Genomic DNA, 27,627 nt, shown 5'->3' with positions numbered 1-27,627 from the left:
AGGTTGATACATGGATAAAAATCGTAACAAACTTTGTTTTGCCGTAGAAATGGTAAAAATAGTTCAAAAGCTAATTCAAACTGAAAAAAAGCTATCTTTCCAACCCCTTGTAATATGTTACAAGTTTGTCAATGTGCGAAATGATCAACTGGTTTTCATTCATTTCAGGCCGTACATTTTCTTTCAAATCCGAAAATCAATGGCTAGCTACATCAAAAGAAAAAAAATGAGTCCTCCAATGAAAAATTGACGTTAGTATTTTAAGATTAAGATAATTGTTATTTATATAAGAGTCACAGTTTTGTTTTGATCAAAACCATAACCTATTTTTCCGACCCCTATTTCTAAATATCATCAACGTTCGCTGTTATTGTCTTGTAAAAACAACTTCTTATCTAGTTCCCCCAGTTTACCATCTCCCTCAGATAAAATAAAGACTCACTTGTGATCTGACTTATCAAAAGGAAACATTTTCGTCATCCGCGCTTCCGCTTCTTTCCGGATTCTATAATGGCCTACTCATATCATCCCTGAAAAGTTCTATGCACTTGTGATGGGATCAAATAAATTTTCAAAATCAGGATTGCCAGAAAGGTAGAAAAATCTAAGCACCAGTCGTTTCCAACATAAGGTAAAAGGTTCGCTTGGAGCTAAAAGGTAACCTTGCTTCGATCGAAGAAAAATCAGGGTTACTTTTTGTGACCAACTAACGGGTTTCTGATGTTCCGCTAGTCATGCCATATGCCACTGAAAATGTAAAGTGGTAGCCCTAGTCGCAACCTCCCGTGATTATTTATTTGATCCTTTCAGTAATATACACCCATTCTCTGCTCCATAAAAACCCGTGGGCGAGGTCAAGGAAACCTCCGTTTACCAAAAACGAGATGGGGGGTGAGAAAATATTGCTTTGGTATCCGCTCTGACAAAATATGGAACAATCTTCCCAAGCGAAGTGCAACAGTGCCATCGTGTCAACGAGCTAAAAACCATGTATGATTCCCATATTGATAGCCAAATTTCCACCTTATTATGCATCCCCTGCCATGAGTTGTTCTTGTCCTATTTTTCCCCAAAATGACCTCAATATCCTCTCAATGAGCACCACGGGTCCCCAACTATCAATAATACTTGATACAATTTCATTTGAGATATCCAAACTCATTCGATTACAAGCACACCCATTACAATATTGATAACTACGTTTGAATAGAAAATGACATTTGAGGATCAATTGGAAGACCATTTATTACTATGTTTCAATCATTTTGATGATCATGTATGTCAAATCATCGACTAGTTCCAGGACATCATCCTGACCTCCAAAACAGGTGCTTGAACTCTCGGAGTTCAGACTAATTTCCACGATGCTCTCTAACGGAAAAAAAACCTTACCTGTCACATATGATTCAAATGAAATAGTCGTTCTACTGATATTCATGCCCGTTTCAACTGCAACAAATGGATTATCTTGAATTGTCATGCAAAAAACAAAGAACGATATTCAATGATCTTACAAGAAACACATTCGGGCCACGGATTTGGAACATCGATCGCTCCATTGGCTCCACAAAACAAATCGAGCGTGGGTGCCAAATATGGTCGACTTGTCAGTACTTGATTATGAGGACATTCAAAGACGATCGTACCGCCAACAGGAATGACAAAACTCTCATCTGTTTGTCACCAAAACAAAACTCAGTCGAGAAACTTTAGTTTTACTTTTCTTATATTAACTCTGTTTACCCGGTTTTACTAGTCCTATGAAATTGACCATGACTCTGCCCTTCACTTTCAAACCTTGAAACAGGGGATTGTATTGAATCCCTTGAATCTGAGAATCCATGTTGGTGATGTTAAGTGCGGAAGAGTTTCGTTTCTCAATCTGAAGCAAGAAATGCTCCTCGGATCCTTCGCCAAATAGCTGAAATCAATTCATTAGACATTTCTGAACGATGAATCAAAATTTGCAAATACCATGTATACGAATGAAGCGTAGGGATTTGAAATGCATATTGCGTCTAAAAGCTTTAGTATTTGTCTTGTCTATGTACCCAAGGTTCCAAGTCAATAGAATGGATCTCATGGTATCCGCCATTGATGTAGTTCATCAGAACCAATTGAACTGATTGGTTTGATTCGTCTCTTAAGACCAAACCGTCTATAATAAGAACACGCTCGTCCGCGAAATATCTTGGTACCGGAAGCACATATCCTTCGTTTGGGGAAGGCTGTCCTAAGCCTAAAATGGGAGGAATATTATTGTGAATTTAAAGTTGTTTGAAAATGCTTACCATCGTTATATATAAAGGCAAGGTTCTTAGCCGACGATTTGTCCGCAGAATAAAACAATCCTGAGGCTAGAGGGGGATTTGGGAGGCCGGGACAATGTGTGGCTGAAAGGTCAAAAAGTTTGTTGACTTTAACGAATAGACCAAATTGAACCAGCGACGAGGTGATCAAGTAATCTTGACCATGATGAATGATCCGCTATTCATTAGTGTTGGTTAGAGAACCAAAGCATCGGTCGAAATCGCCATGAAATTTGTAAAAAAAATGCATGGACCTTTTGATGGCTCCAAAATGTCAATTAAGAAACAATCCACTTCGAGTTGTTGAGCTTTTTTGTTTAGTGTGCGCTTTTCAAGTTCAAATTATCATTTACCTTGACATGTAAATGAATCGATGAGTGTCCAGTTTTTGTTCCATTGGCAAACACTTTCAATTTGGGGCACATTTTGGGACTCTTTGTGCGTTTGGCACATATACCTAGAATAAAAAGTATCAATAGGTCCAGTGTAGAAACAACCAATTGCATTCCATATAAAAACAGTTTTATACATGGCTGTTGAATTGTAAGATATCTCATCATCTGCCCAGAACCGATTCGCTCCCGGGGGTGGCATCGGAGGTGGATCAAGGCAAAACACCTCTGAAATATTGTTTATTAAAGGCACAAGCTTTTGCTATTTAAGTTTATGTACGAACTTGCCTTCTTCCAATAGACAATGTGTTAACTCCAGAGGGTAGAGCAATCCATCAGGCATGCATTCCAGCTCAAGAGTTTGTTGGAATTTGTCATTCTCGAAAAAACGGTTTTCAGAGTCACATTGGTACACCACGGTGGTCTCAAAAGAAACCATATCAATTGGCTCCATGAGAACCAAATGATGGTACGTTCCGTTTGGAATGGCTGTACAATGAGTTCTTTCGCAAGGGTAAACCAAGCTGGTGTCCCATGTCTGGTTCCAATCACAATAGAATCTTTGAGAGGTTGCGTTTATAATGTTGCCATAACTTGCGTTTGATTGCACACTAAACCCCCAATCACAATTGAATGCTATTTCAGTTTGAACGGGAACGGAAGTGTTGTTCACAGAGTAACTTCCGTTTGGAACGTCTTCTTCAAGAGGTGGACAAAACTTGGCTAGAACCACAAGAGCCAAATTGAGCCTCCGAAACAAGATTCGATTCACATTGAAGTCACTTACAAAGGGGATCTTCACAAATGGGCCAATTAGTCGAATAATTCCCATCGGCGAGACAAGACACATTAAAATATATGTCAAGGGTCGAATCAGGACCAAATCTGCGGCCTTGTTGACATTTGTAGGTGACAGAATTGTTAGGAAGGACCACGTTCCCGCTTTGATTGTGATTCAATAAGCTTAAGAAGGCTCCATTGAGATGAATGGGTGGCCTTGGGCAAGCATAGACTACAAGCAGAGAACTGAGCGTAATATCAGCAGCTTCTATCTCTTCTATCTTTTCATATTTACCGATGCAAGGGTCCAGATTCTCTACCAACTGGCCCTGTGTATCCAACAATTGGCCATTCCAATCGCATCGAAGGGTAGCCGTTCCGTACAAAGACCCGTCGGACCTCTGGAACTGTTCAGTTTCGTAGCAAGAATACTTGACCACATTGTGAAATCCGAGCTCGGTTTGGTTTAAATCTTCCATTAATTCATGATGACTCAAGTTTGATCCGCAAAATACATTCAAAATGCACGGCAAGTAATCGGATGAGGAATCTTCTAAATTGAAACCATCGATCGACAATGGTTCCGAGGATGAAATGTCAAATCTCGCTGTCGTCTGATTGAGCGGGTAAAGCTTGTGGGAGAAAACGAATGCGACCTTTCCTCTGAAGAACGGCGTCAGACTAACATTCAATGAAACTTGGCCTTCTTTATCTTTAGCGTAAACGTAGTTCCAGGTCACTTCAAAATCAGAACAGAATGGAAAGACTGCGGGGGTCAAGAAACCCAAACAAGATCCAACATCCTTCCGAGGGCATGTGGCCACAGACATTTGTCCGTTGAGAGGTTTCGGTAGCCAGTTGGTGCATTTTTTGTCTGTAAGTTAGATGACAATGCAAGCTAGAGTAACTCAAAAAATCCTAATTTCAACAATAACCTTCTCACCCGAAACACATGATGTTGAAAGGGTGTGATCGTATTCATAAATCATGTCTGGTTGGCAAGTAAAATTCATTTCTCTCCTTGTCATGTTGTCTTCAAAGAAGGTTCCAAGCTTACAATGATAAGATATTGTCTGAAAATATGGATTCAATGATTAGAAGTATTTGGTAATTGCAAACAAGAAGACAAGTCCATTTTTATCGAATGCCATTGGAGTCTGGAGCAAGTCTGTAACATAGGATATTCATATATTTTCGATCGTTTGTCTTTGATTTGAATTCTTCTTGTCATAAATCTTTGATCAAAAGGCCTCAAAAAATGTTTCCTTTTGTCACAATGATTTTCAAGCTGCAGAAATGCAAAAAAGTTTCTACAATGGCAAAAAAGGTTGTTTTAAGCCTCTTTTTTGCATTTTTCTATTACAAAATGCTAGGCACACATCTGCTCTTACCCATTCTTCATTTTCATTGAGTTTCTCCATTTCTAACCAGAAATTAAGATTTCATTTTTTCCATGTTTGACATTAGAACACCTTTTTGAATGATACGAACGGATGTTATGGTATACAATTGATTCCCTTCTGGAGCCTAGTGCTACTGCTGAGGGCACTTTTGTTCACTAAATGATTTTTTGTCGTTGTTTTTGGTTTGATCAAACCCATGATGGCAGGTATAGCTAGCTCAACTGCAGCTCCCCTTTTTTTGCTGACTGTCCAAAACAGAAAAAGGAAGTTGCATTTGTTGTGATTGTAAAAAAACTTCTGTCTGGGGACTTCAATCTTTATCATACGGTATAACTCTGCGCAGAACTAAAATAAAAGGCCATCAAAACGAAAAAAAAATAAAGTTAGAAAGGAAGTAGATAAAGACCCAAGGGATCAAATGGTTAGAAATGTTCGAAAATGTGAAACCAGATTTTAAAAAAGTTGAAAAATGATCGAAAAAATAAAAAAAGTTGGAAAGTGGCTAAAATAGGAGGGAAAATTGAAAACTTGTCTCAACAATGTATGTTCACGACAAAAAGGCCATGTAATATGAAAAGAGTTTATTAAGGCTTTAACTTTTTTATCTTAGTCAAGGATACCTTTAACAGGAGGATTGGACATGGCAATTGGCGAAGCTAGGCGACTTTGTGATAACAATATTTCAGCTACCATACGGTGTGAAAAAGCGATTTGAAATAAATATAGTCTTCTTTTTTACTTGTCTTACCCCAAATAAAAATATCGAAAGTTGCTGGTTTATGGAGTAAAAAGTCTAGAGGGTTAAGACTAAGTAAATATGAATAAAATAAAAGGTGTGCAGTTTGGCCTCAAATTATAGCACCTGCCTGGCCTGTTTCCAATTATGCCTCTTCCAAAGAGCTGCGACAAAAGTAAAGTCGGCTTAGCTCCGTTGATGTCCACTCCTGTAGTTAAAGGTCTCTCTGTTTAAGCTTACCTCATTTATCAAAACTTCATTGGTATTTCGTGTCAAGGTCGGAACCATATTAGTCAAATTGATCCTCTCATGTGGCAAGAAAGGACAGCTTTTGGCTACAAAACCAAAGACAAATATTAACGTGTTCCCAAATCAAATTGAGCAAGTTTTACCAATGCATTGATTAAAAGGACCATCATCGTCAACTTCTGCCCAATCGCACGTATAAGATTCACGTTCTGGATTGAGAAGCCCATAACCAGGAGGGCAAAATAATCTAAAGTAAAAATGAGTGTAAGTTGTTGTTGAACCAATCAAAGTCCGTACTCACTGAATTCGATCCCCATAAGCAACATCTGAATCCATTGTAACCCAAATTTGATTGGATGCATCTTTTGAGATGTTCTGAGGATTAAAGTGTAGGGGGCGTATTGCCATTGAGATTTTTTTGAGCTGGTCAGACTGTCTTAATCCCATCCAAAAGAACTGATCCCCAAACAAATCCACAGTCACTAAGCATGATAGAAACCTATAGGCAAACATAGTTCTTTATCAAATGATCAGTGACATAAATAATAGAATAGAGGAAATGGTCACCATCCAATAAGGGTTCTGTTTGTTCCACATATTTGGGGGCTATTGGCGAATTGGAAAATGGCACCAAATTGGACCGACCAAGAGTCTGGAATGTCCGAGTTATGAAGGTCGGGTTCACCAATTTCCAAGGCGAAACCCTTGAGTATTTCAGTGATGCGGAAATGTCTGTAGGTTATTTGGGTATTTTCTCCGTTGGATTTGAAAAACTCGACTTTGAGCTCGTGCAATACACTGGCCGTCAAACTAAAATAAAAATGAGAATCTATTTTTGCTTTCACCTCATCCAGTTAACATTACCTTGTTATATCCGTCAATCCCATCCAGTAAAAAGAATTGCCCAAATTGATTTGTTGAGTGAAATCTTCTGAGCTCAGAGACTGCAAGTCAAAAAAATATGATTGGTACATATGTACGGTGAGTATGTTGTGGAAGTTTCCAAATCGTTCTTACTTGGTTCCCGATCAGTTTTCTGATATAAATGTAAGTCCAACCCATTTCACAACGATCCAAATGGGGTCGTGAATTGGAAACCAAACCATTTAAACCATCAAATCCTTTGTGATAAAGTTCAGCACAACCATGATATCCACTCGGCATAACTAACACGATCAAAGTCCACTTTATCATTTGTGTAATTGACCGGGCTTGTAAGTTTTTGTTTTTCGTATGATGTATGAATATGTTGCAAGTCTATATTTTGCTTTTTATACTTTAAGAGACTGAAATGGACCTCCTTCAATCAAAGTTGAATCTGATTGTTTGGGATATGATTTATAACGATTGAAAAATATTTGATTTCATTAAAACAATGAGAGGGGTTTGTTTGGAAATCAAGGAACTTAAATGAGATAATGGGTTACTTTTGAAATTCGAGATTTATTTCTATCTCATGTTAGAAATCCCTTGAAATCAAAAATGTCAGGATTTCACTCTAATGTAGTTGGTCTGAGGACAGACCTTGCTGTTACCTTTTCTCGATGTAGTCTCAATCCTCAGAATTGGGATATTACTTTCCACAAGACTTGTAATCTGGGAACATCTTGTCAATTGGGAACAATTGAAGACAATCATAAAGGTTTCCTCATTTAAATCCTGATCAACCATTGGACATCTATCGAGGCAAAATTCCAAGCTTTTGTTCGGAAAAATAGAACGATGTACGGTTTTGTTGAAGTAGAAGATAACACTCTCGATGGTGGAATCGGTATTCGAATGCAGAGTGACTTCGGTTTGATTTGTTTTATTATTGTGTTTGAGGTTTGTCATCCAAGTAGGCGACACTAATCTAGTTGCTGCATGAAATAAATTTTACTTTATTTTCAAGGTAAGACTTCTGAAGATAACAATTTGAACGTACCAATTTGGCTGTGTAGGCGAGCTTTTACATTTCCCAATTTTTTCTTCTGACAAGTTGTGGCTAAGAAAGAAAACCCGGAATCAATATCCTAATTCAAATTGATCACTAGTGATGGGAGCAAACAAATTTTCAAAATCAAGCTTGCCAGAAAACTTGTTAGGTGACAGCACCAACCGATAACAATCTGGCGTAAAAAGTTAAGTTTGAGCAAAAAAGCGTGGTTTGACGGAAGAAAATTCGGTTTTGTTCATGAGGCTAACTAACGGTCGTCCGATATTCCGGCAGTATATTCCGGTCATATTCCATTGAAAATGTGAAATAGTTACCCTAATGGTAACCTCCCGTGCTTACTCATTGGATCCCATCGGTGTTGATCATCTTCTTCGTAGATTTCACATAGAAATGGGGGAAATATGTCTACAAAATCCAAAAATATGCCCAAAATATGTACACAATGTATTAGAACATGGACTAAGATAAAAAAAAAATATTGTGAAGAAAGGATGATTTTGAAGGTTTATTTTCGGCATTTACTATAAAATCTTAACATTTGGGAACATAAAAGTTTTTTTTTCAAAAAGGCATGGCACAATTGATGGCCATTGTTAAGAAAAAGCATTCAAATAGAATTGACAAAGATATGGTGAAGGTTTTTGTTATTTACGCAAAGTTCAAAGCATTTGTTAAGATTAAGAATTTGAATCAAGATCATAGAATCCGTCCATTTTACATAAAACCAACCAGAAACCCAAGAACTATAGGTTGGGGCAAAAAGGAGCCACCTATCCACATTTAGCCTCAAAGTTGAGCTTTATGGGGTTTTGACAACGCATTACTTTCTCAGGGTCAATATCAAAATATCTTAAACTTAGTAACTTGATATGGTCTTGGCAAAATCCAGGTTTGGGGTCGCTTTGTCCATGTTTTTGCTACATGTAGTATTTTCATGTTTTCTAGACAGTTTTGATTTGTTTTCAAATTGAGAGTGAAAATGAAAATATTTATCAATTGAAACGTCAAAACTCTCAGTATATTTTACGTCACTAGAATGCACTTTGTTCCCCAAAAGACGTTAAGTTTGAAGAAAAAAACGCGGAGTGAAAAAAATGCTTAAAGCATGCAATTTAACAAACAGCCATAATATATGTGAAATGTTCGATTGCAATCTTCCCCATCTCTAATCATCAACAATAACATTTTACAAACTACTTACCTGACACGCAATTCATCCAATCAGGCAAGGTGATTTGGGGTGGGTGGCAGGGAACAACGGCGGACATCAAAGTGTGTCTACCTGCAAGTCTGTAACCTTCAACGCATCGGTACAAAACCATTTGACCCTCATGTACCCGAAAAGCATCTGAATCAACCACAATGGATCCATTCACAAAGGGTCCTATCATAGTCGAGGTCGTTTGCGTTGAAGCGATAGGAGCCCCCCTACAACTCCGATCTAAGGTTCATTTAGAAGTTTTGAGATACTGGAGCAATCAAATTATCTGAACGTTCCATCCCTCCTCGTACCTTCACAACTCAGGTCAGTCAATGAAAGAGAAGGTTTCCACTGGGTGTTCCATTGGCACTGGAGAGTCAATTTCTTGACCCAGCTATTGGAGGCTTTCAACATGTCATACTCACCTGAGCAAAATAGGCTGGAAAGAAGGATATCACAACAACTTACTCATGTTGTTACTAAATGCACGGACTTCTAGAGACATGGACTGCAAACGGAAGCAAAAATATCCTATCTCCTAAACCGCTCATCTTATTCCAAATAAGCACTTGATACGACCACAAGGTCTTGTTGAATAGATGAACTCAGCCAAGTTTGAGCCCAAACCTATGCTTAGGGAACTCAGGAGACATGTTCAAAGTTATGTAGTAAACACTACATAAAATTTGAACTTTCGGCCTGCTCTTGGTCAGCTACATAAGCTTTTGAAAACATAACTTTGAAACGATCGACTTTGCATGTAAATGATATAAAATTGACCAACCGTTAATTGAAGAGATCTACGTTTCTCATTTAATTACTTTAATTCGAAAGTGGCTCAGAGTGGCTATGACCAAGAGTAGGCCGATTTGGCGGGAAGCTCGTTCGCTGTCCATATTTCTAGAAGTCCGGGCTAAATGCTACAGAATAAGTAAAGCACCTAATATTGTCATTGTATTGGAAGTTCGTCAGGTTATCGTATTGGGCGTTCGACCATATACTGGGATCGGTTTGAATATCACTTGCGATTGCATCAATTATGATGTCAGTGGGGCATTCGATATTGCTCACACAACGAGTAAGGTTCTCATCCGCATCCACATCTTCCAATCCCATTCTAGCGGTTCTTAAGTTGCCATCCCAATGGCATGTTGTGTCAAAGTCAGTTTTAGAACGGTCAGTCGCCAAGTAAAACCCGGGGTCACATTGAACCGGAAACATTTCCAGGGTTCGAACCCAATATCCAACGGGATAATCTAGCTCAGGCTTGGCATTGGGAAAGGTGATATCTTCTGCGGTCAACTGGCATGCTTGATCATACTCTGCAAAAAGCACATATTCATGATGATTGAAAAATGTCAAGAAGGCTGCTTCAGCTTGTCGTACGTTGGCAAACAATTTCGTCTAGTTCAATGGCACTTGTCCACGTCGGGAAGGGATTCTCGTGATCAATGATGCATGTGGCTTGTACATGGAAGGGAGACCCAGCTTTAAAAGTGATTTCAGAGGTGTTTTCACAATGAACCCTAAAAGATAAATTCTAAAGTAAGGTAATTCCAGAGGCAATTTCAACCCTATTTTACCATGCGGTTTCATGAATTTTCCACGTGCTCCCTTGATTTTTCCCCAATGTCATTTTTCGGCTCGTAAGAGAATCCCAAGGTGAAGGGCAATAAGTTGGAACACAATCGTTGTAATTGGTATCGTATTCGAATACCCCACCAAGCTTGCATGTTATGGGGAAGGACTTGTTCTCTAATTCTTGGGATATGGTAAAACCATCTAGGCAATGAACTTCTTTTCGTGATGATGGCGAAATGGTTCCAGGAATTGGTTTGACTTTCTTATTCTTAAGTTCTTCGGTTAGATTGCATTTGATTTCTGAAGTACAAATTGATTGCTCTTTTAAGGTTATAATTGATGAATCCATATTTTTAAATTGTATCTCCGTAGCGATAAATCGAACGAGTACCTAACCAAACCCTTATTATCAGCCGCAAGTGTTTAGCCTTGAATAATAAGATTGAGTGACAAAACTGCTAATGCAAGATCGTCTTGTGACAAGAAATGGGAAAAAAGTGATTTTGCAATGAGCTATCCTTCAAAGCTTTCATCCATTTTGCAATAACCCACGTGGTGGTTGAACTGCCCATATCCAAGGATCCTAGATAATTTATCTGATGCATATTTTCACTATCTCCAGGGAAATCAAATTTCCCATTCTCTTGGATCAGTTTTTTGGATTTAGTGTTTGATCACCTTTTACAACGTCTTCAAAGAAAACTCACATTGACTCATGTAAAATCATAGCGTAGATAAATCATCATATAATTTATAACTAATACATTATGGGTAGTTGGAGCAAACATTGGTTCAGTGACAAATTTAGCTTCCCAACGGAATAAGATCCACTTTGACATGAGGTGGAAAATTATCAGAAGTAACAACTTTAACTAGATGTACGAAAATTCACGCAAAAAGCAAAAAAAAATACAAGTTACTGTTAATTTGAGGCCTATAAACGGTTCACTTTAAGCAAGAGGAAGTGATGATTATTCTTCGAGTCTTTGACTGGATTGGCAAAAGTGGCCTATGGAGATTTTTGACATTATTTACATACGCATATATACCATTGATTTAACACTTCTGCCTCAAGTAATTTCGGGATCTTAAGTTCATTCATCGCAAGCATGAACTAAAATGTTGAGTTGTCAGGATGACATCTCTTGTTGGTCTAACTCTAAATTCAAGTAAGGAAAATATCCCTAAAACAAAAGAGACCCAAAAAAAGAATGCTGAAACTGAAATATTTAGATGAAGAAAATTGCTACAATAACGTGTGAAGGGGTTAAAACTGTAACTTCCGAGAGTATCAAAAGATTTGAGAACTTACCCACACAAGGTTCCAACTCAGACCATTGACCATTGTCCTGGCAGGTCACATTCGCCACGTTTGTTTGGGTCGTTGGGAATTGATAGCCTTGTTCGCACACATAGCTAGGATATATGACAAATATCAAATCTGGGCCTAAGATAATGCCAAATAACTATCTCATCTACAGTATATTAGAGGCGAGTCCATCAGCTAATCTAAACACAATGGCCTGGATTGGAAAAGAGACTCGCCAATGTAATTGAAATTCAAACTCAATCTTGTATTGGAAATGATTCCTAAATATAACAAAGATTTGAATCCTAATGCAAGGGCAATGTTGCATGAGGATACAATGAGTTCCTCATGCATTCACAATCCATGAGGAACTGAAACGTTTCTGGGGATCAACTGTCAGGATTGCCATAGATATCATGTGTTTCCTAAGCAACCACACCAACAAGTTGGTCATATCCGTTGTGTTAAAAGAGATTGAAATTGCCGCAACTTTATCTGCAATCAGGTTTCATTTTGCCCAGCTTATCCGCAGTGGACCACTGAAAAATCTAGCATTTACAGAAAAGGCAATGTGATAATGTCAACTTGGCGATGAGTTTGTGCAATAATGATAATCCCCGCAACACCAGCTCTCCTAAATTGCGATTCTGAATACTCATACTTAAAAGCCAACATGGCAACTAAAGGCCCCACTGCTTCCTCTAAACAATAGAAGACTGGGTTACAGTTATAACAAAAGATGACGATTATTTTTTGTACGATAAGTGTTCTGCTTCGACTGTTTATTTCACACAAGAACTGTAATTTGAGCTTTCAGACGTACCTTTTTCTGCATTTTCAAGTCAATGCCATTTATCGCAATAAAATGGCATGTTTGCCAAATGAGCAAATAAAAAAAAATCAAAAGCTGTCATATTGCTCTGTTGCAGCTAGTCAACGTTTTCTCCGCTACTCAGCCAAGCGAATGAGACCCTTCATAAATGTAACTGCCTGTCCTTGGAGTAGAACAAATTGATCCCGGTAAAAGCAAGTCAATTTCCCGCCTCGATCCGAAATTTGAGAAGCCGTCAGCTGTTGTTTGCCCAGGCGTTGAGCCCAGAAAGGGACGAGGCTGCAGTGAGAGGAACCGGTCGCGGGATCTTCGAAAATTATTGACTGAGGGGTGAAGAATCGGGACACAAAGTCCACACCGGCTGATCGGGTGGCGGGAGCGGTGGCCACAATGCCACCAGGGTCGAGGTTGATCTCTCCCAAAATCACCTGATTGGGTTTGAGGGCTGCGACTTCTTCTTCAGTGTCGTAGATAAAGAGGTAGTCTCGGGATTTCCAGATTTCCTTGGGAAGGGTTCCAATTCCCTTGAGAATGCATTCAGGCACTTCGTCAAGTTCAATCTGCAATTTCAAAATCGACAATCAGAGAAAATGAGAGGTGTGTAGGCAACAGCTGGCCGTGGTGTATTGGTAGAGCATTGCTTGTTCATTCCACAGCCCCTGATTTGACGCCAGGCTAACGTAGTCCAAGCTTCTATGTGGTACATAAATTAAAGCTCTAGTTGATCCTTTGACAACTTACATGGGCGATCCTGTGATCATTCTTGAGAGTGATGCAAGAAACAAATGATTAGGGTTGCAGATTTTTGGCCACTAAACTAGCCCTTTTAAGACCTATAAATGGCAAATGAACCCCTAAAAGAGGCAAATATATTGGCAAATGATTTGACAAATATTGCTTGCAGTTATGCAAGTAAGAAGCTTCAATAATTGTTTTACTCATATACGTAGTCTTCATAGCCTAGCTTTGATTAGGTCAAATATGTTTTGCTTTGCCTGAAATATCCTATAAATAGAATTGTAGAATGCAAAAAACAATTAGAATATTAACATGAGATCTGTGAACTAAGATGAGGGGATCGGACCGTGTTGATTGTTTTTTTTATTTAAGTTTTTAACATTTCATATTATTTTGTTCATGCCCTTAAGTAAAATCAAACCTGTCGGTAGAGGTTTGCTGATCTAAAACTCTTTGAAAAACATTTTTAAGGCAATATTACTGACAAATCCACTTTGAATTAACTCAATCTCCCAAAAAGTGGTAAACAGCAAATAACTGAGCAAGAATATCCTTTGTTGGGATATCCAAGATCAGAGAGAGCTGCGATTGAGTCCAAAACAAACAAAAAATGGGGAGGTGTACACAGTACTTATTCATAAGTTGCTTTGTAGAAGTTGGAACAGATTTGTCGCATTATTTGCATTAGGTTGTGTGGACTGATGTTCAAAAATGATTTGCTTCAACCGTCGAGTTCACAGACAGGAAAATTTCCAATTAGAGTCCTCAGAATTTCAACATGATTTTTGGATTACCAAATACGCCAAAGCAGTAAGTTCTATCAGAAGTATTTCGAAACGTTTAGTCTAGTGTTAAAGCTTTCTTAGTGACATAACTCTATCAACTCAAGGTCTTCATATGGGCTCATAGAAAAGATATGTTATTCGAAAGTAGAGTAAGTATAATATGGAGGAGGTAAAATTCTTTCAGAGTAGATCTTTGTGGCTTGACAAACATACTTATCATTTAACATAACTACTACTCAGGATGGTTTTTCAAAGGGCATTTTTTACAAAAACATTTTTGCTCAATGAGTGTAGCGATTTTTCATTTCTTTAAGTATGAGACACTGCAATGGGAATACCCAAAATGAGAATCCAAATTATCGTGAAGTACAATTTAGTGCTAACATTTCCTTGATAATTTGAGTTGAAAGAAGGGCAAACGGCAGGTTGCCAACAACTTGAATTGTGTTATTTCTTGGAAGATACCTACACTATGTTTAGAACGTTACTTGACAGAGATGGATATGAAAGATTAGAACATTGGAAATAGGATGTAGTTGAGCTCCTTTGATGGAACTAACATTAAGGGATGGAAATGCTTTTCTGTAGTGCATTATGGAATCTTATTGATTATAGGGTTTCTTAGATAAGCCAAAACATTGTTAAAGCCTTCAGTGAAAGGAATGGTTCTATACAAGTTGAAATGAGTAGTTACAAAAGGAAAATTCCTATTTCACCCCATACAAAGTGGGTTGCGACTTACTGCTTGTAAAAAACAAATACCTCTACTTTTTGTAAATAGAAAGACACTCCAACACCCTCAATTTTTTACTCTTTTTAGAAACTTGCTTATAAACTTTGTCATTTGAGAAGACTTGAAAACTGAATTAGGGAAAGCTTTCCGAAGCCATATTTTGTGACATCAAATTTGAAGTAAGCCAGTATTATTTTACTCAAACGAATCTCATACATTCCTTTTCTGCCGCATAATGCATAGATTTCCTAAAATGACCCGTGAGAGCACCTGGCTTCGTCGTACCTTGACCGGTGGTCGAGTCGGGAAAGTCATTTGGTAAAGTCCAGGATAGGGTTTCTCAATCTCCAGGACTCCACTGATGTCTGACATCATTGTAATACTAGAGAGGTGAGGATACATTTCGAAGATGGCATGAGCGGAGGCCAGAGTTCCATGCCCGCAGAGGTCGATTTCAAAGTCTGGCGAAAACCATCGGATTCTCCATACATGTTCCTCTTCGGTGCCCACAATGAAGACCGTGGCGGGCATATTGGTTTGCTTGGCGATCTGTTGAAGTACAAGTGGTTCCAACCAGTATTCCAAGAAGGCCACGGCAGTTGGATTGCCACCGAAGATCTTGTCAGTGAATGTGTCCACATGGAAAAGCGGGACCTCCATTGCTAATGCTGTTTCGAGATGAACTCCTTGCTGGTGGTGATAACGATCCATTTATAGAGGAGACCCCTCGAGCCCAAAACTAGTTACATCCAGTTCAGAGGATTAAGTTAAACGTAAAAATCTAGAAGGAGCAACCTCTAGGACTGGTTCTATCATTCTTTTTCTCTTCTTTTGGAACGTGAGAGTTTGTAAGCAATGTTTATCTAATATTCAACCCTGAAAATCGTACTAAGTAAAGGCATGCGTCCAATCTGGGACATTGCCATAATTCCACCAGTTCAAAGCCCCTAGCGCATCCATATTTGTTCATTCAGAAACTCGGATATTGTATGATCTTGTGACTGCGTCGTCAACATGTCATTAAGGAGTAAAAATGCAATTTATTTATTTTTTTAAATCTGTGTTGCGAGATTATTTCTCAATGGATCGGTATTTTCGTGATACAAATTTGATACATTTGCAATACTGGCCTCTTGCCCGTTCTGGGTTGAAGGAGCGCCATTTGAGGCGATGATCCACTATAGCAATAGCCCCCTTAAGCTGCAAGAAATATGTTTTACGTTCTGCACTCCAGAGGGCGCTTTGTCATTCAGCCTCTACCAAATAAAGGGCCAATTGGGCCAATTTCTTGTTATTGAATGATAATGCGTTTGTGTTGTATTTTACTAATTCTATCAAAATCTTATTTTCAATTAGTGCCTCGGGTCACATAATGTCCGGGAAAGAAATTGCGTTCAAGCCAAGGCAAGAGCAGTTTATGTAGCAATCTACCATACCTCTTCCCGTTTTCTTTGGGCCCTGTGACGTTGCAAATAAGGGCCCTTATGGGGGTGGGGGAGAGACCTGGGATCGAACCCAGAAACCCGAGCAGAGCTGGGTCATGCGTTAACCTACTGCACTACAACCATCTCTCCTATTTTGAAACTTGATCTTAATGATTGAATAGTTTGCTATTGTAAGATATTGTTCTTATTACGATATTGCTGTATAGGTTCCATAATAATGACACGCAAGGTTCAGTTAGCAAAACTTGTAGGTGCTAGGTTTATGTTTTCTAATTTGCCCTTGAAAGATGGGATTTTCTCCAGAGTATGATGCAAAATCCTCCAAAAGAAAGCCAAAAAATGAACCCTCCATCTTTCCTACGTCATTGTTTGGGATATTTGGTACCACAAAGGCTGACTGCAATTTCTTACTCATGTTATCATTCTACATACGTCTAAGTAGAACAAGGATATCCATGTAACATGTGTGACGATCTGAATAAGCTAAGCCAAAACTGAATTGTGGTTGAGCTTAAAGGGCATGCTTTGGTTGAAGTTCTTATAGTCATATGAACAAATGTCCATCTATAGAGTTGTATTTCATGTAAGCAAATGGGTTTAGCGAGACAGATATATTTTCAAGAAGAAAATTTGTTTTCCTTTTTTGTTGTATTGTAGAAAAGAAATTGAAATCAATTGGCAAATCAGTTTTTGAAACCCGTCGAAGGTGTATTTTCGCAACTAAGATTGCAATTGGACAAACCGAAAATCCGCATCAAACTCCAGACTTCATGGCTCTCGCAATCCACAATCAAGAAATTTAGGTTAATTCTACTATATTCAGACCGTTTTTAGTCCTCAAAGTAAAAATACAGTTTTACGCATTTGAATTGCACATATATTGTCACCAAGGGAACAAAACCATGACGAAGAATTGTTGCTTCTTAAAAAGTAGGTAGTCCAGTTGCAAATTATCAGACTTATCTTGTATTGTGGTACTGATGTAAGGGAAAAAACCTCTTTGCTTGCTCAACCAGTCAGGGAACTATTTCAAAATGCATCTGAACTTTTGTAACAGAAGCAAAATCAGATTGGAAGAAACGTTCAACAAGTGACATAATGAAGCACTATTAAAAATTGAAAGCCCAAACAGTTTCAACATAAATATTTCTCCGTTTCATCACGTTTTTTATCCGAACCCACTAAAACACTAAAATTATAGGCAAGAAAACCAAAGTGTGTATTCAAACTAGGACTACGCACAATGTTTGGTAATTTTTGTGTGGAATTCAACGCGCCCATTTAAGTACAAATTATGAATCGTGGTGGTAACAAGATGCGAAGTTTGAAGTATCATTAGAAGGATTAATGATATCACCATCAAAATGTCTGGGCTCTGAAACTTAAGTGCATTGCAGTCAATTTTTTAGCACTTCATGTGTTTCCGATATACGCGACAAGATCCATCATATTTTATATCTTTAATGAATACAATTATTTTTCTTACTTTTCTGACAGTTCAAAATATAGTAATTACATTTTTCAAAGCATTTCTAGCCATCATCCTAAGTAAGGGTGAGAACCAAAAGACCAAAAACGAGAATTTCATTTTTCGCCATTGGGATGAAGCTTCAGAGTCATCTAGTCCTAAGATGAGCTCCTTGTCCGAAGAAACATTTGTTACTAGGGTGGGTCGCCCTTAGAGGGTCAAACGTCCATAGAGATTCTAAGAAAACGATTGCTGACCCAACGACGTCAGATGTGACGAATCATTAATCTCAACGGGTCATACAGTATGTCCATTCCAGATCTGGTTTGAACAAGTCTACATGGCTCAAATCGAAGAAAAGAACAAAACTCAACATACAGCTTACTATATTTTGACCTTTCTCATCGGGGAATAAGACAGTCGAGAAAAGTAAGACAAGGGTGGGCTCAAGCGTTCAATGACAAAGCTTTCATATTCAGTATATTATCAGAAAGAAACAATCACCAACAATTCACAATGTTCATTGGATTTAAAGATCAGAAACAAGCACTCCATTTCTGAAAATGTGGCCGTGCTTAGGGCAAGAATATTGTTGTGGTTAAAATTTCAATGTCCACTAGATTCAGAATGTGTAGTCACTGACTTAAGTTCACCATTGAAGTAAGATTTTGAAACGTAGTCTCGCCAAACAAAAACATATTTTCTTTGCGTATGTGGGTCGTTGTTATGAAATATACGCCGTTCAAATGTTCGTGTGTCATTGAATACTATGAAGAAGATGTACCATGACTAGTGTCGCACTCGGCAAAATAAATACATAGCGTAAATTGCTAGCATGTACTTTGAATGGCCCTCATACATTGTACCATAGAATGCGGGACAAGATTTTTTGTTTCCGCTATACTTTGAGCTTCCGCACCCTATTTGACTCCAAATATGAGTGGAAATCAAGAAAAGACGAGATCAGGCCCTTGCATTTATAATGGATGAAGTCCGATTCCTGAAATGTTTGTTAATTCTAAAGCAGGGCTTGAGTAATGCTACTGGTAACGCGTTGCTTTTCTGTTAAATTGATAGTATCGGCAACGGAACGACTTTTTGGCCATCCCTTACCGTTACTTTCTTCTTTTTTAATTGAACGAGAAAAAGAAAAAAGGTGTAAGGGTTTCCTCCAACAAGAGTTCAAAACTTCAGTTTCAAATCCACTGACTTATTCAGACAATGTTGGATGAAAATTCACAATTATTCCCATTACTACTAAAGTCACTTGATTGATTTTATAATATATGGGAACTACTAACGTTTTATTGTTTACAAAGTCATTTTGGCCTAATTATCCCCTCCCACAAACGAATATTGTAACATATCGCAAACGCAAAACAAAACCTGTTTACACAAATGGAATCAAATTTGTAGTAGGTTTGAAATGGAATTGATGCGACCATATCTTTTATCCAAATCAATGCAACCAGGAAGATCTAGAGTTGGCTTGAGGCGTTCAAAATTGACTGAGCCCCTTTTCTAAAGTAATTCCATTAAAAATAGGTTTCTTTTATAAAACATAGAATCAAGATCAGAAAGTTTGGCATTTGGATCACATCAGGGCTGCCAATTAGGCGTGTTTGAGCAACTAACATCTTTATGTTACCAATTCAGCGTGTCCAAATTTTAAGCACCTAAGATTTTTCTGCACATAGCCATTCCTAGATTTCCCTTCTCTTCATGATTTAGTGCGTGGTTGAAGGAAAATAAAATGTAAGCTTTGAAAGAATTCAAAGGCCACCTTTTTATTCATACATGTGTTTTTAAGCACGTGCTATCAGCGCCAGTAATATAAATTTGGGGCTTTAAACATTGCACCAGGATTCGTTTCTATGCTGGATTGAAAGGTCACCATCTTCAATCAGCATAGGATCATTTGCTATAGTTTAGCAAAATAATTAGCTTGCTAAGTGATTCAATTGCTTTTATTTGACATGAAAAGCTTCAAATTAAGTTTGCTTGCAAAGATAAATAAACGAGTCCTTTCATAAATGTAACAGCCTGTCCTTGGAGTAGAACGAATTGATCCCGGTAAAAGCAAGTCAATTTCCCGCCTCGATCCGAAATTTGAGAAGCCGTCAGCTGTTGTTTGCCCAGGCGTTGAGCCCAGAAAGGGACGAGGCTGCAGTGAGAGGAACCGGTCGCGGGATCTTCGAAAATTACTGACTGAGGGGTGAAGAATCGGGACACAAAGTCCACACCGGCTGATCGGGTGGCGGGAGCGGTGGCCACAATGCCGCCAGGGTCGAGGTTGATCTCTCCCAAAATCACCTGATTGGGTTTGAGGGCTGCGACTTCTTCTTCAGTGTCGTAGATAAAGAGGTAGTCTCGGGATTTCCAGATTTCCTTGGGGAGGGTTCCAATTCCTTTCAAGATACACTCAGGAACTTCATCCAATTCAATCTGTAATTTCATGAAACATACCATCTAAATAGCCAATATTAAGCACTTTTCCATGGATATGTCGAAACAAGTTGTCCTTTGATTTCAAACAGTGCTCGCAAATGTGATAGTAATACAGTTCAGTAAATTTTAATAGAAATTAAGCGTGATGAAGATTTTTTCGCCCTTTTGAAAGACAGCGAATTTAAAGTCAATTTTGCTTGCCATTACTTTTCCATCTTGTTGAGGCGGCGTTCTTAAGGATGAAAAAATTAAATTGTGCCAGCTCAGAATGCGTATTAGCAATGATCATTTTCAATGGTATTTCGCTTTCAGTTCCAAAATGCCTAAGAATATGATGGTAACATAAAAAAAGCCTCTGTAAAGTTGGAGACCAGTGTCCAAGAGGGACTATTTTGCTTTTCTCATATTGCTCTTTGGAGCTTTGATAAAGGAACGATGCGTAAGGCAGATCGAGAGGTTTGGTCAATTGTCTCGTGCTCTCTCTTTCATTTCAAATCTGGTATCTAGAAGATACTTCGTAGATACGCCAAAAATAAGCCGAATTAACACCTGGCTTCGTCGTACCTTGACTGGTGGTCGAGTCGGGAAAGTCATTTGGCACAGTCCAGGATAGGGTTTCTCAATCTCCAGGACTCCACTGATGTCTGACATCATTGTAATACTAGAGAGGTGAGGATACATTTCGAAGATGGCATGAGCGGAGGCCAGAGTTCCATGCCCGCAGAGGTCGATTTCAAAGTCTGGCGAAAACCATCGGATTCTCCATACATGTTCCTCTTCGGTGCCCACAATGAAGACCGTGGCGGGCATATTGGTTTGCTTGGCGATCTGTTGAAGTACCAGTGGTTCTAACCAGTATTCCAAGAAGGCCACGGCAGTTGGATTGCCACCGAAGATCTTGTCGGTGAATGTGTCCACATGGAAAAGCGGGACCTCCATTGCTTCTGCCGTCTCAAGATGAACTCCTTGCTGGTGGTGATAACGATCCATTTATAAAAGGAACCCCTCGAGCTCGAAACTAGTTGAATCCAGTTTGTGTTTGGGGTTATACGAAAATCACGAGATGATAACTTCTGGACTGGTTTCTGTCTTATTCTTTGTTGGTGGAAAACGTGCAAGCGTAGGTCAGGCAAAGCATATATAACATACTACATCAAAATTTACGTCTAAGTTTAGGAGAGGAGCGTCTTACGTTCTTGGAGTAGTGGAATATTTCCACCGCACCAGATCAAAGTTCTTAACGAGCGCAACCATACTTGCACACTCGAAGTTTTTACAAAAGGCATCAATTACTAGTGAAAAAGTCCATGCAAAAGTAAGTTAATTTTTTAAATCAGCACATTTCGTTGGATTTAGATTGCATTTCCTAGTTCTCTAAACGTTTAAAAAATCTGCTGTCATTCACCTTGTGCATGACTTTGTACTGTCATTCAGTTCAGTTCTTTGCGAATGTCAAGCCAAATATGAACAATCCGGTCTTGTTTTTTCATGATTAATTTTCGACGGATTTGTTCAGCATGAACCAAAGATTCGGAATCGGCAATCAATCTCTCTTGACATCGAAACGTCATGAGAAATGTCTGACTTTGGTCCTTGACCTTACTTTAATAATCATTCGCAAGTATTTTCATTCATTTTATCTCCATATACCTAGAATGAACTTGACGGGAATGATGGGGAACTTCAGTGTGATATAAGTTAAGGGGAACTTTGGATCTCCTTGTGACGAAACTGATGCTCCTGAGAGTGGATTTTGAAGTTCAAAAACAAATCTTTCCCGGCATGGGTTTCCCTTTTCAAAATCGTTCATTTTGAATCAATTTCAAACCTTTCGTGAAAATACTATTCTCAAACACTTAGCTTTTTAAATTTGAATCTTTAGAAGAATTTTAAGCTAATCATGGAAGAATTCAGCCTTTGTTGAAATTCGGATACAAAATTTTGACTAAAATTCCGGATCAACCTTATATTCAAGGATTAGCCAGATCAGCCAACTCCAATTCGTTGGTCGATCAAATAATATATATATAAATAAAAGTCAAGTAAAATAAATAATCTTCTCGTCTTGAACTGCTGGGATTCCAATCCCGGTAGCGGTAAGGAAGTCCGCACAAAAGATTTAAAAAAAATAGGTTTTGCTGATTTTTCTGCTACTCTGTTATTACGAGATAAAAGCGAAAGTAAATTCGCCGACTGTTTCGAAGAAACTCAATTTCCGCATATTCCTAGAATTTGTATACTGAGTCGAGTTTTTTAAACGGTCGTACATCTGAGTTAAGGCTTTGGCGAGTCTACTTTCATTCCCATTAGCGTCCATGCTCTTAACTCCGAGGTAAGCGCTTTGAAAGACAGGCTCCTAAAGAGTTTGAGTGTCCTCTAGTTTGTACCATCGTACAAATCTCCGAAATTTGTATCGCCATCATAACCTTGAGTTCTTCAGAGAAGAACGTCAATCCCGCCAAACTATTTGCTACGGGACGCACGGTTTTGAGCCTATCCACTTGTACTGCATTTTTTGTTTCAATCAAAGCAGTCAAAAAACTGTGTGGAAAGAAGGAGTTGTTTTATCCGGGAATTAGGAGTGGTTGACTAACGTAAACCTAACCCATGTCCTGCAAAATGATTATGGCGGCTTTACACTAGGATGGAATTTGAGATTGAAGTAGGACTAGTACTGGGGCGAGTTTTTGGTGCATGAGTTTTTTTTGTTCGACTTGAGTACGGCGAAAGACTGGAGTCCTCTGTTGGACTCTAGTCTTATGCCGAACTCGCCAAAGCACTACTCCAATTTCAATCCTCATACCGAATTCAATCTCAGTTTTCCATCCTAGTCATGGAGTACGGCGGTAGTGGAGTGGAAAGCTCTTTAACAACTCGCTAGAAGACACCTCCTTATCGAGTACTTGAACATGAAGATGGTATTCAATGAACACTCTCTCCAGCGGGAATCCATCTGATCAGGGGGTAACACAAAGCTCTACAAAACCTCGCTAAAAGACGTTCGATCTTCGACCGAGTTCTCCACTCCACTACTTCCGTACTCCATGTCCTAGTGTAAAGCCGCCCTAAATTGCATCCGTTTGACAAAACATGACTTGATTTTCGTGCCAACACGAATGGAGCCACCAAAATGTAGATTTTTTTATTTTTTTGGTGCGGACTTCCTTACCGCTACCGGGATTGGAATCCCAGCAGTTCAAAACGAGAAGATTATTTATTTTACTTGACTTTTATTTATATATATATTATTTGATCGACCAACGAATTGGAGTTGGCTGATCTGGATAATCCTTGAATATAAGGTTGATCCGGAATTTTAGTCAAAAACTTGTCCAAGTCTGACTTAAATCTTGCTACTGGATCAACCCCTACATAAACCCTACGAATATTTGAGGGCAGCAAATTGAACAATGAAGGAGCCCGAGAAAGAAGAGAGTTGGACTTCATTGTTTTAACTAGCCTGGATTCTCGAGGGCTTGAAGGTGCTCTCAAAACGCACATTAAGCCTCTACGGTCACTACAATTGACCCTAAATCCTGGGTTGGGACAAAGCTCATGAATGCTTTTGAAAACGTACAATATCAGATACCTTTCGTACCTTCTCTGAGTACTGTACAATCCCAACCTTTCTAACCTCTCCCAATACGAGAGCTCTCTCATATCTTCAATGTTCCTAGTAAAACATCTTTGGACCTGCTCGAGCTTTTGCAAACCTGCTGAACTAATTGGAGCCCAAATGGGAGAGGCATATTCAAGATGCGGCTGAACAATCGACTTGTACAGAGTTAGCATCGTGACACTATCTCTGGACTTAAACGTGCGATATATCCAACCACATGTTTGAAAAGCCTTACCAACTTTCAACTGGATATGCTCATCGAACTTTCCATTATCGTAGAGGACTACACCTAAATCCTTCATGGATGAGACCTGCTCAATGTCCTTACCTTCATCATCTAATAGTGGAGTGTCTAATGGCGTCGACCCAAAGGTCATTGAGCGGAATTTCATTCCATTCAAGGCCATGTTACTCGCAGCAACCCAGGAATAAATTTGGTCTAGGACCTTTGCCAGACAACCGGAATCCTGACCATTCCTACCAAGTACCAATTTTGTATCATCAGCATAAGAAGAGATACTGACATTACTACTACCAAGCTTCTGAAGCGGAGCAATGAAGATAATGAAAAGGAGAGGACCCAAAATGGAGCCCTGAGGGACACCCGACTTGACATCATGTATGTCACTAAGCGATCCCTCAACCTTAACTAATTGTTTCCTACCACAAATGAAACTTCTTAGCCAATTGAGAACCTTGCCTTGGATCCCAATCTCATGGAGCCTGTTAACTAAAAGGCCATGATCTACCTTGTCAAAGGCCTTGGCAAAGTCGAGATAAACTACATCGACTGATTCATGGCTCTCCAGTCCCTCAATAACCTGCTCTATATGCTCAATCAGTTGGGTAACCGTGCTAAAATGTGCTCGGAACCCATGCTGGCTAGGAGGAAGGACTTCATGTATATCAAGAAATTCAACAAGTTTGAACTTCATGATCTTCTCAAACACCTTCGCAATATTCGAAGTGAGAGAAATTGGCCTGTAGTTACTGGGGAGTGACTTATCTCCCCCTTTGAAAATTGGAACAACATGAGCTACCTTCAGAGAAGAGGGAGAGATTGATGATAGGAAACTGCGTCTTTTGATCTAGGTACATCGTTCGTGAGATACGGCCCTTTTTGAAGGCAAGCAAGGAAAGGCGAAGTGAATAGAGGTCATTCTGCTATATTTAACACCACTCCATTCCTAGCCTGATTTCTCAAAATATGAGGTCCCTTTGGGTGCAAATTAGAACTGTTGCATCACCTCCGACTTTTCAGATCCAATCCAATTTGGCCTGGTCGAAAAAAATCGGATTCGGATCCGTTCGGATGCAGCATTTTGTTCGCTTTCGGATTCAGTTTCTGATTGGGGAAGGGAAGGGTTGGATTGTATTTGATCGTACTGGGTTTAAGAGCGGTTTTTATCAGAAAACTCAAAATAAGAGGAGAGTCAATGTACATTAAAATTAGGAAGACTGAATGGAACAACTTCATTAAAATAAGTAATCTCAACGACTGAAAATAAAATAAGACCAAAAGCTTAGGGAATAAGAATCAGAATGATATTATACAGGGGCGTTGTTTTCCCGAATGACTTCGCCTTGGGTGACGATATTCAGACGAGTAGAAAACTGCATGGATGAAGGTTTTATCATAATTGGACAGTTTGGGCTTGTATGGCTTGTTAAGGGAACATTCAAGAACCAAGGGAACAAAATGCTTGAAGATTGAAGAAATGGTAATACAATAATCTGAAAAAAAATGCACCAATTAAGTAGGGGTGTCAAAAGAAGGGGGAAAAGTCGCAGAAATTCAAAGAAAATTGATTGAACCACCTTGGAGTCTTCGTGGTGGAAACCTGTAATCAATTTGTACACAGACTGGTAATATGTAAGTTAAAAAATATGCAAATACATTTTTATTGCTTAACCTGTGGGCTTACCCTGTGGATTCATAACATATTTGTTGGTTCCGAAATGTTTATACAAATCAACTCAATGCACGCTATCACAACACACAATGGTTGAAATGCTGCTTAAAGATTGCCCTTGAAAATTTTGACCCAATGACATCTTGGCCTCTTCTAGCTTGCAAAATCATAAGGAACAACTTAGGGTTTATTGCTTCATGGAAGAACAATGGATTTTTTCCCCAAAGCCTTTGATAAAGTAGATAATGGCCTTTTGTTGAATAGCCCTAATGACATTGGGATCCAAGGAAAGGTTCTCAAATGGATACGAAGCTTCATTCATGATGGGAAGCAAACTGTTAGGGTCAAGGGATCCCTTAGTGACATACATGATGGCAAGTCGGTTGTTCCCCAGGGCTCCATTTTGGGTCCTCTCCTTCTCATCATCTTCATTGCTCTGCTTCAGAAGTTTGGTAGTAGTCATGTCAGTATCTCTTCTTATGCTGATGATACAAAATTGGTAGTTGGTAGGAATGGCCAAGATTCCACGAACAAGTTGATTGTTGAGAATTCCCACCTTGAATTGTGGAGGATGCCTACCCTGTATTGTGGAGGATGTCCACCATGAATTGTAGATGATGCCCACACTGTAATGTGACGAATCCCCACCCTGTTTTTTGGATGATGCCCACCCTTTATCGTGGAGAATTCCCACCGTGAATTAAGGATGATGCCCACACTTTATTTTGGATCATACCCACACTGTATTGTGGAGGATGTCCACCGTGAATTGTGGATGATGCCCACACTGTAATGTGAAGAATCCCCACCCTGTTTTTTGGATGATGCCCACCCTTTATCGTGGGGGAGGCCCATCGTGAATTGTGGATGATGCCCACACTGTAATGTGAAGAATTCCTACCCTGTTTTTTTTTGATGATGCCCACCCTTTATTGTGGAGAATTCCCACCGTGAATTGTGGATGATGCCCACACTGTATTGTGAAGGGTGCCCACCGTGAATTGTGGATAATGCCCACACTGTAATGTGAAGAATCCCCACCCTGTTTTTTGGATGATGCCCACACTGTATTGTGGATGATGCCCACACCGTTTTGTGGATGATACCCACCTTTTATTGTGGAGAATTCCCACCTTGAATTGTGGAGGATGCCCACACTGTATTGTGGAGGATGCCCTGATTGTAGAGGATGCCCACCGTGAATTGTAGAGGATGCCCACCGTGAATTGTAGAGGATGCCCACCGTGAATTGTAGAGGATGCCCACACTGTATTTATGAGGATGCCCACCGTGAATTGTGGATGATGCCCACACTGTAATGTGAAGAATCCCCACCCTGTTTTTTGGATGATGCCCACACTGTATCGTGGATGATGCCCACACCGTTTTGTGGATGATACCCACCTTTTATTGTGGAGAATTCCCACCTTGAATTGTGGAGGATGCCCACACTGTATTGTGGAGGATGCCCTGATTGTAGAGGATGCCCACCGTGAATTGTAGAGGATGCCCACCGTGAATTGTAGAGGATGCCCACACTGTATTTATGAGGATGCCCACCGTGAATTGTGGATGATGCCCACACTGTAATGTGAAGAATCCCCACCCTGTTTTTTGGATGATGCCCACACTGTATTGTGGATGATACCCACCCTTTATTGTGGAGAATTCCCACCTTGAATTGTGGAGGATGCCCACACTGTATTGTGGAGGATGCCCTGAATTGTAGAGGATGCCCACACTGTATTGT

At 39.3% G+C, this 27,627-nt stretch overlaps 3 protein-coding genes and 1 long non-coding RNA gene across 4 annotated transcripts; all 4 read right to left on the bottom strand.

Moving 5' to 3' along the window:
* Positions 1 to 1,231: 1,231 nt before the first annotated feature.
* LOC131880748 (uncharacterized) lies at positions 1,232 to 12,539 on the bottom strand. The gene is made up of 25 exons (XM_059227442.1): positions 11,900 to 12,539; positions 10,590 to 10,887; positions 10,393 to 10,532; positions 9,947 to 10,328; positions 9,318 to 9,445; positions 9,007 to 9,246; positions 7,794 to 7,853; positions 7,405 to 7,728; positions 6,887 to 7,035; positions 6,734 to 6,813; positions 6,437 to 6,679; positions 6,171 to 6,368; positions 6,013 to 6,116; positions 5,861 to 5,955; positions 4,425 to 4,554; positions 3,777 to 4,355; positions 3,489 to 3,713; positions 2,990 to 3,424; positions 2,839 to 2,929; positions 2,663 to 2,766; positions 2,292 to 2,393; positions 2,052 to 2,239; positions 1,744 to 1,921; positions 1,515 to 1,673; positions 1,232 to 1,449 (listed from the first exon to the last, which is right to left on the bottom strand). The coding sequence occupies exons 2-25, from the start codon at positions 10,640 to 10,642 to the stop codon at positions 1,250 to 1,252; spliced, it is 4,587 nt and encodes a 1,528-aa protein (XP_059083425.1). The 5' UTR covers positions 10,643 to 10,887; positions 11,900 to 12,539; the 3' UTR covers positions 1,232 to 1,249.
* A 124-nt stretch (positions 12,540 to 12,663) lies between these two features.
* LOC131880749 (uncharacterized isomerase PA2770-like) lies at positions 12,664 to 15,680 on the bottom strand. The gene is made up of 2 exons (XM_059227443.1): positions 15,270 to 15,680; positions 12,664 to 13,288 (listed from the first exon to the last, which is right to left on the bottom strand). The coding sequence occupies exons 1-2, from the start codon at positions 15,642 to 15,644 to the stop codon at positions 12,845 to 12,847; spliced, it is 819 nt and encodes a 272-aa protein (XP_059083426.1). The 5' UTR covers positions 15,645 to 15,680; the 3' UTR covers positions 12,664 to 12,844.
* Positions 15,681 to 19,850: 4,170 nt separating this feature from the next.
* LOC131880208 (uncharacterized isomerase PA2770-like) lies at positions 19,851 to 21,350 on the bottom strand. Its single transcript, XM_059226769.1, has 2 exons — positions 20,910 to 21,350; positions 19,851 to 20,342 (listed from the first exon to the last, which is right to left on the bottom strand). Exons 1-2 carry the CDS (start codon positions 21,333 to 21,335, stop codon positions 19,884 to 19,886), a joined length of 885 nt encoding a protein of 294 aa, XP_059082752.1. The 5' UTR covers positions 21,336 to 21,350; the 3' UTR covers positions 19,851 to 19,883.
* Positions 21,351 to 25,423: 4,073 nt separating this feature from the next.
* LOC131880708 (uncharacterized) lies at positions 25,424 to 27,298 on the bottom strand. The gene is made up of 2 exons (XR_009373288.1): positions 26,434 to 27,298; positions 25,424 to 26,359 (listed from the first exon to the last, which is right to left on the bottom strand). It is a non-coding gene; the product is annotated as an uncharacterized LOC131880708 (long non-coding RNA).
* Between the last annotated feature and the right edge of the window lie 329 nt (positions 27,299 to 27,627).

This window comes from Tigriopus californicus, chromosome 5, assembly GCF_007210705.1.
Source record: "Tigriopus californicus strain San Diego chromosome 5, Tcal_SD_v2.1, whole genome shotgun sequence".
Lineage (NCBI taxonomy): Eukaryota > Metazoa > Arthropoda > Copepoda > Harpacticoida > Harpacticidae > Tigriopus > Tigriopus californicus.
Note: the sequence above shows the minus strand (reverse complement) of the source record. Positions and strands in the feature narration are given on the sequence as shown.

What these genes read in the sequence shown, in the direction of transcription:
- LOC131880749 (XM_059227443.1), bottom strand. Translation starts at nt 15,644, where the DNA reads ATGGAGGTCCCGCTTTTCCATGTGGACACATTCACTGACAAGATCTTC. An exon ending in CGACTCGACCACCGGTCAAG is followed by an intron (nt 13,289 to 15,269) that starts GTACGACGAAGC and finishes TTGAAATTGCAG; the next exon opens with ATTGAACTTGACGAAGTGCC.
- LOC131880208 (XM_059226769.1), bottom strand. Translation starts at nt 21,335, where the DNA reads ATGGATCGTTATCACCACCAGCAAGGAGTTCATCTTGAGACGGCAGAA. An exon ending in CGACTCGACCACCAGTCAAG is followed by an intron (nt 20,343 to 20,909) that starts GTACGACGAAGC and finishes ATGAAATTACAG; the next exon opens with ATTGAATTGGATGAAGTTCC.
- LOC131880748 (XM_059227442.1), bottom strand. Translation starts at nt 10,642, where the DNA reads ATGACATTGGGGAAAAATCAAGGGAGCACGTGGAAAATTCATGAAACC. An exon ending in GCTTATGGGGATCGAATTCA is followed by an intron (nt 6,117 to 6,170) that starts GTGAGTACGGAC and finishes TTTTTACTTTAG; the next exon opens with ATTATTTTGCCCTCCTGGTT. An exon ending in GAATCTGGACCCTTGCATCG is followed by an intron (nt 3,714 to 3,776) that starts GTAAATATGAAA and finishes CTCTGCTTGTAG; the next exon opens with TCTATGCTTGCCCAAGGCCA.